Raw genomic sequence first — 8,055 nt, 5'->3', positions numbered from 1 at the left:
CAGGATAAAAACCCAAGAAAGCCACTGGCTTATTTCAATTGGGGTCCTTGATACTCAATTAATCGTTACATGTAAGATAGACAAAAAACTAGTACTATCTACAAGATAATACAGACAAATAACTAGTACTATCTACAAGATAAACATACATCCAACATGGGAAGAACAATACACCAAAACATAAGGTATGTACAGCGGGTAGGACAGGTGGGGACATACACCACAGGTGGGGGCGGGGGACAAAACACAAAGTATGTACAGTGGGTAGTTCGGGCAGGGGGACAGACATATAATATGTACAATGGGTAGTTCGGGCGGGGGGACAAAACAACAAGTATGTACAGTGTGTGGTCATGGTGGGGGGGGGGGGTACAAAAACACCAGTAGATTTAGGCGGGGGGGAGGGGGGGGAGGGCGACATAATAACATTGCGTTTGCTCAGAGTGTAGACCAGGTAGGGGGGTGAGGATTGGGGGATGGGGGGGGTTGTCCATTGTTCCACGGTTTCGGTAGAGAGTCTCCGGGTGGTGGGGGAGGGGGGGTCGTCGCCGGGTGGGGGAGGGAGGGGTGAGGGGGGGTCGTCGCCGGGTGGGGGAGGGAGGGTAACGACCTTTGGTCGTGTAAGCCTGTCTAACCTCGCTGCAGCTCCGGGCTTTCATCTCCCCTCCAGACAAGGACAGCAGCACAGAGAAAGTCAACCACAACACCACTTGTATTCTCCACATCGCACACGTCGGTAGTAAATCCCAGTAAATGTTTGCGTAAGAAATATATCCGTTCTAGCCGAGACCCCCAAAACGTCTGGCTGGACAATCCCCGATGAGACGATCTGCAACGGTCCGCGATCTCTCACTTTCTCCCTTCTGCAGAAAGAGAGACTATCCAAATCGGATAACATCCCTGAGAGCGCCTCCGCCAGGGGGATCTTCTCCTTGAACCAGGCCACCGCTCCTGCCTTGCCGACATGGGAAGGTGCAGGGTAGACAGCTGGGGGAGATGACTAATGCCGCCTCGGCATGCAGACGTAGCAGAGGTTGTGCTTGTCGTCCACTGCGAGGTAGTCGGACCAAGCGGCCCATAGAATTGCTTTCGGGGGTGGGCGATCCATCATGAAGGGAAGTTCTGGCGGGTTCTCCAGTATTTTCTTTCTTCTTCCTTCTGTCTTCAGACTTAAACCTGTGCTGACATTTTTGGGGAGAATGAGGTAACGGAGGATGCCCCTTTTATTGCACCCACAGGGCGCAGACATCGAACATTTTCAGTCAATTGCTACTTTAGGTAGCGGGGTAAACCAATAGGAGCAGAGCTCCCCTATGGGGCGGAGCTCCACGATATAGAACAGCTGTATGACGAGTTTATATGACGCAGTAGTGTCCAGTCATGGCATACTCAAATATTCAGCAAAATCTAGTATACATACTAGATTTCTCGCATACTCAAATTTCGCATACTGTACAATGTGAACGCTCTCGCATACTCAAATCTGCGCCATATCTAGTATGAGTAGTATGCTAGTATGCCATTTCGAACACAGCCAGTGACACAACACTGGCCTCCGAACGTAAACATCAGTCGTACGTCTTCATTGGCTCAAACATTGTGTATATCATATTTGATTGGACAAGTCTGTGCCGGTCTTGGCCAACCTCCCACCACAGCTAGTTTACAGTGCTAGGCTTTGACTCTGACTGGACTGTCAACTTTTGTCATGTAACAGTCTTGATGTTATTTTACAGGTTTGCCCTTGAACGTTGTAACAGATACCTTTCGGCAAAGTACGACATGATTAAAATGACTTGGACCCTAAACACGTGGCTGGTTTAGTAACCTTAGATGTTTGTTGCAACAAAGTAGCTACTGTAGCTAACGAGCTAGCAAGGAAATTGTTTCAGTATACTAGTGGATATAGCCTAAGCTAAGCCATATGAAATTGAAAATTATGAACAATTTTGAATGATGATTGTGCACATTTTTTAAAACTGAAAATCACAGTCAGCCGTCTACAAGACAGATCTTCGTTGACAGGTGAGCAAGCTAGTACTAACCAAGTTTGTAAACAAGCATGATATTGTGACAATGATAGTGAGCTATTATTAGTAGGCTACTACTGTCATTGCTGACAACAGATGGAAACTAGCCGTGGCTATAATATGGCTTGTTTACAAGCTTCTCGTAATACATTGTAATACATGGAATTTGTTCATAAACTTGCACTGTCCCTTCTCAAATAAACATATCAAATCAAAGTGTATGGCTGCAGACAGCTATCATTACTACAAAACCTGAGTAATACTGCATATCTGATTACATTCTTATTATCAGAGTTATTTATTTACTGGTTTGTGAGTAAAGTAAGAAATAAGACTAGCAACATCAGTTCTCTTTCTATTCATTCAAGGCACTGTGTTCCTCCCTTGTCATGGCTGGACTCTTCCACAGAAGGGTATGTCTGAGGTCTGCTCTCAGGTGGCTGAGTCCCCTCAGAACTCTCTCATCTCCAGCTACAGCCAGAACTTTAGCTCCAGGCTTCAGCGGGCCACTTCTCCCACCCACGCCTAGGCAGTGTGGAGTCCGCTCCCGGGAGCTTCATGCTGGGGCAGACCAATCTACTTTGGCTCCGAGAACAGCCCCAGAGAGGCTGCCCTTTTCTAAGGTAACTGCTGAGGATTTAGCCTTCTTCAGAGAAGTACTACCAGGCAGGACCATCACTGACCCAGACCTACTGGAAGCCTGTAATGTCGACTGGCTCAAGTCAGTGAGAGGTGATATCATTTTTTTCCATTCACGTTTGAGCTGGGACCTACTTAAAGCCCTCCAAGGTTTTTGTATTGTTTTTGAAAAATAATTGGTTGTATAAGTCATGTTGATGAGTGTGTCGTCTGTCTTACTCTCTGCAGGGTTCAGTGAGGTGCTGCTGAGGCCCCAGACTACAGAGGAGGTGTCTCAGGTCCTCAGGTAAAGGAACAGGGGTTGAACCTTCACCTGAGATAAAGATATCTAGACAATGGATGGGAGGGGAGGGGGCGGCACTGCCTAGTTATAGGAGTTTCATGGCTTTAATTAAGTATTTCTCTGTAATGTAGTTTGTAATTGTGTTTCCACACACACACACACACACACACACACACACACACACACACACACACACACACACACACACACACACACACACACACACACACACACCTCTTCTCTAGGTACTGTAACCAGCATAACCTGGCCATCAGCCCTCAAGGGGGGAACACAGGACTGGTGGGAGGCAGTGTGCCTGTCTATGATGAGGTCATACTATCCACTGCCCTCATGAACAAAGTGCTCACCTTCGACAGTGTGTCTGGTCAGTAACTCTGGGGTCAATGGTTCTAGGCTCTGGTCTGTAATTGTATCACCATCTCCATGGTCACTCTACCACAGTGGTTCTCAAACCTCTCCTCGGGGACCCCCAGCCGCTCCACATATTTGATCTGTTCCACCACCAGCACACCTGATTCAACTTATCAAGTACAAATCATTGCTTTGTACTTGATAAGTTGAATCAGGTGTGCTGGTGGTGGAAAAAGATCAAATATGTGGAGCGGCTGGGGGTCCCCAAGGAGAGGTTTGAGAACCACTGCTCTACCACAAGGGTGTGTGTGTGTGTGTGTGTGTGTGTGTGTGTGTGTGTGTGTGTGTGTGTCTGTGTGTGTGTACATGGAGAGAGAGAGAGTTTCAGTGCCCTCATCATACTGTTAAGTAATATACAAACCCCCTAAGTGCCTGTGTATGTTTATTTACAGTCCATCCAAGTTGTATCAGGCTCATGTGTGTCTCTGCCTCTGGGTCAGGTATCCTGACATGCCAAGCAGGCTGCGTCCTAGAGAACCTGTCTCTCTACTTGGAGGACAGGGACTACATCATGCCTCTGGACCTGGGGGCCAAGGGCAGCTGCCACATCGGGGGCAACGTGGCCACTAATGCAGGGGGGCTGCGCCTGCTCCGCTACGGGTCACTACGAGGGACAGTACTGGGGCTGGAGGTGGTGAGTGGAGGAAGGATGGAAGGAAGGGAACAGAAAGAGAGTGAGCAGGTAAAGGGGAGAGAGACAGAGGGGCAGTGGGTCACGTGTGTGTGTGTGTGTGTGTGTGTGTGTGTGTGTGTGTGTGTGTGTGTGTGTGTGTGTGTGTGTAGGTACTGGCGGACGGGCGGGTGCTGGACTGTTTGGCCACTCTGAGGAAGGACAACACAGGATATGACCTCAAACAGTTGTTCATAGGGTCCGAAGGCACGCTGGGGGTCATCACCGCTGTGTCCATCCTGTGTCCACGGAAACCCAAAGCTATCAACGTGGCCTTCCTGGGTACGCTTCACCTCTGAACTCTGATCTCACAATCCCCCCCCCCCCCATCAAATCTTGAAACTGAATATTGTCGTTGGAGAAGGGTTTCACTGGGAGGGGGAAAAGCTCTTGAAGCCAGACCATGTTGGTTCAGCGGAATACACAGTATCACAGGTCTGGTGATCAGACTATATGCCAATTGCCTGTGCTGATGAACATTTACCGGTCATGTAACAGTCTGTAGTGTATTGTGTGTAACACTGTCTCTCCTCTAGGCTGTGAGACCTTTGAGCAGCTGCTACAGACCTTCCAGTGTTGTAGAGGCATGCTGGGAGAAATCCTCTCGGCCTTCGAGTTCCTGGACAGAGACTGCATGAGGCTACTGAATACACACCTGAAACTACCCAACCCCATCACAGGTACACGCACGCACACACTCATACACACACACATACACTAGGATAGGACGATTATATATTTTTTTTTTAAACTGTTCCCTTTTTTTTTCGGTTAACCGCGGGATTCAAAATGACATTGTTGTCATTGTTGTTGGAGCCCTATACTATACTACTACATTCATGTCGAACACTGTGAAAACAACAGAAGCACAGTCGCAACACTTCTTCATAGTTTCACTACTTCAGGCTACTTCATAATTTCACAAATCTAAGTGGAAAGGCACACTTTAGTAGGCTACACCGTACATGAAAATACATGGAACACATAAAATATATGAAACACTAAACATACCAAGCTCCGGTATTGTTGTTGGTCTTTGACTGAGCCGCCAATTTCAAATGATTAAGCCCATAGGGCCCCTCTCCTTTCTGTCCCTATCCCTACCCTAGCCCTCTCCTTTCTGCAAACCTGCTCCAACACTTTCCACATGCAGTCTGAAAAATGTGCTTCAAATAAATAAATACAAACAGTGCTAAAAAATACTTTTGGTCGGGACAAATTCAACTACCGTATTTTCTACCGTATAAGTCGCATCAGTCAAAAAATGCATCATGAAGAGGAAAAAACATATATAAGTCGCACTGGACTATAAGTCGCATTTATTTAGAAATGTATTTCACAAAATCCAAGACCACCAACAGACATTTAATCTGGAAAGGCAAGTTATTCAACTACACAATAGAACACGGAACAACAGGCTGAATAGGTGTCCGGTATGTTAACGTAACACATTAACAGTTATTCAGCTACACAATAGCATAAAGAACATACCTGGGAGGCTGAATAGGCTAAATTAACATAACAAACTAGCGAGTCCAACAAGGAAGTTACCAGTAAACAAGTTCACCAAGCTCCCGTTAATGTTTCAGTTAGATTTCTTCAGTGGTACAGGAGCAGCATATCGTTGTCACAAGCCCAGAGCGGCCCAGAGCGCCCTCTCGTGGCTGTAGACGGTAATGTTTACTCCTTGGTTCATGTCAGTCAGTATGAAATTATATATATTTTGATATATAAGTCGCACCTGACTATAAGTCACAGGACCAGCCAAACTATGAAAAAAAGTGCGACTTATAGTCCGGAAAATACGGTATGTATGTGAAACACTGAGGGGGATCTTCGAGAATACTCACAACCCTGGCTAAGTCCGGTAATTTCAGAAAGAATAGGGATGGGGATTGGACCACGGCCATTGATATCCACTCTCTGCTTTGTGTGCTCTGCAGACTGTCCATTCTATATAGTCATAGAGACGTCCGGGTCAAACCCTGTCCACGACGAGGAGAAGCTTCACAATTTCCTGGAGCAGGCGATGACATCATCACTGGTTACTGATGGGACCGTGGCAACGGAGGAAGCCAAAATCAAGGTGACTTTTTCTCTTCTTTTTTTTTCTTTTTTTTTGAATGTACACATTGTACATGTACAAGTGACATTTGTTTTGTGTCTGCATATGAGGACATGTGTGTGAAAAATAGATACTGAGACGTCAGTGTTGATTTGAACAAAGATAGTAACCACACAGGAATACCGTACCTATCGTATCTCCAATAATGTGCAAACAATGTATTTAGCTGGACAATTGTTGAGGCCTGCTTCCTTGATTATTGTTCTCCTTAAAAAAAAAAAAATGCAGCCTTTGTTTCAGCCCTCGTTGAACCGAAGGGGTTATTAGAATAGTAATGCCTTTCAATCTTGTTTTCCCTATGTCTGTGTGTGTCTATCTGTCTCTCTCACTCCCTGTCCTCAGGCTTTGTGGTCATTGCGTGAGCGAGTCACAGAGGCTTTGACTCACGACGGGTACACATATAAATACGACATCTCGCTTCCTGTGGAACGCATCTACCAGCTGGTGACAGACATGAGAGAACACCTGGGGGGCTCTGCCAAGAGTGTGGTGGGATACGGACACGTGGGTAAGACTACCAGACAGAGAGGGGACACTAAAACATGTTGCACTCTCTGGTCACAGACTAAGGTGTGTCTCTGTCTGTCTGTCTAGGTGACGGTAACCTGCACCTGAACATCACCTCCCCGACTAAAGACCCCGCCCTCCTGGAGGCCATCGAACCATTCATCTACGAGTGGACAGCTGGTCACCACGGCAGCATCAGCGCTGAGCATGGATTGGGCCTCAAGAAGAGGAACTACATCTACTACAGTAAACCCAAGCAGGCTGTGGCTCTCATGGGTAACATTAAGACCATGCTGGACCCCAAGGGCATTCTCAACCCTTATAAGACCCTGCCAGATGACCTTCACTGACCCTGACTCCCATTGGATCAGCCTCATGTATGAGATAAACTTTTTTTTTTTTTTTTTTATGCAATCAGTAATCACTGATCTGACTGGTTGGATTGATCAAAGGGAATGTTGTGCCATGTGATACTGTTATCTAGTGAACAACCTCTGGACACTCCTGCAACATGCACTGACAAAGTATTGTAGTATCTACTCTTTAATCATGTGAGCCCTTTGTAAATACATAAGATTATATGTGTTGAATATTGTTATAGAATCACCAGAATGGAAGACAGTGTAACAGTGCAGTAAATGTTTTATTACATGTAAAAAAAAAAAAAAATGCAACAAACATATTTTTCCAAACATAACCAACTCCTTTTTGTGAACAGACACACCTGAATCCCTAAAACAAGATGTATGGTTCTTTTTCTGTTAATCATGAATAAAATATTTTTTTCCAAATAGAAGGTCTTATTTAATTTCCTGTCACAGTTCTCAAAGAAAAGGGGTCCGTTTCCAATGGCTCCTCAATCCACAATCTCAGAGATACCCCTTAACAAGGACAACCAGTCTTTACAGTGTTCCTATATTTACTGTCATCAATAATGCATACAAGCGCTTAAGCTTCTGGAAGTATATTCTCCCTTTTCACTACACTTTAACTTAACACATCCTATTTAGCCCATAACATAATAGTAGTAACATGGATACAGAAGGTCCTTGTCATATAAATGTCTATGCAGTGACTATCACATCATCATCATCATCAGTAGTCATCATCATTGAGCCCTACATAGCCTCAGTATTGTAAAGCACATTATACATAAATATTCACTATGGAGTTCAAAACCACAGTTTCCATATGATTCTATTGGCTTTGTTCCTTTTTAACTGAACACAAAATGGCATTCCTCTGTCTGTGTGTGTGTCTTGGCTTGTTCTAATAAAGATCATCTGATAACGGAACAACAAACCAACATGATTGGTTGAAGATTAAATAAAACAATGAAAGGACAGGAGTGTGTATGTATGGCGAGGGC

At 45.3% G+C, this 8,055-nt stretch overlaps 1 protein-coding gene across 1 annotated transcript; it reads left to right on the top strand.

Annotated features, from left to right (window-relative positions):
• Window positions 1–1,995: 1,995 nt before the first annotated feature.
• d2hgdh (D-2-hydroxyglutarate dehydrogenase) lies at window positions 1,996–7,530 on the top strand. The gene is made up of 10 exons (XM_080547920.1): window positions 1,996–2,025; window positions 2,399–2,762; window positions 2,898–2,955; window positions 3,198–3,337; window positions 3,825–4,018; window positions 4,168–4,336; window positions 4,591–4,734; window positions 5,998–6,140; window positions 6,522–6,687; window positions 6,774–7,530. The coding sequence occupies exons 2-10, from the start codon at window positions 2,420–2,422 to the stop codon at window positions 7,034–7,036; spliced, it is 1,620 nt and encodes a 539-aa protein (XP_080404046.1). The 5' UTR covers window positions 1,996–2,025; window positions 2,399–2,419; the 3' UTR covers window positions 7,037–7,530.
• The last annotated feature ends 525 nt before the right edge of the window (window positions 7,531–8,055 follow it).

The sequence above is a fragment of the Nansenia antarctica genome, assembly GCF_963989245.1.
Source record: "Nansenia antarctica genome assembly, chromosome: 1".
Taxonomy (NCBI): Eukaryota; Metazoa; Chordata; class Actinopteri; order Argentiniformes; family Microstomatidae; genus Nansenia; species Nansenia antarctica.
The sequence above is the reverse complement of the archived record's forward strand: the minus strand, read 5'-3'. Positions and strand labels throughout refer to the sequence as shown.

Coding starts and splice junctions, on each gene's coding strand:
- d2hgdh (XM_080547920.1), top strand. CDS start 2,420: ATGGCTGGACTCTTCCACAGAAGGGTATGTCTGAGGTCTGCTCTCAGG. Junction 2,763..2,897: donor CTGGCTCAAGTCAGTGAGAG/GTGATATCATTT, acceptor TACTCTCTGCAG/GGTTCAGTGAGGTGCTGCTG. Junction 4,019..4,167: donor CAGTACTGGGGCTGGAGGTG/GTGAGTGGAGGA, acceptor GTGTGTGTGTAG/GTACTGGCGGACGGGCGGGT.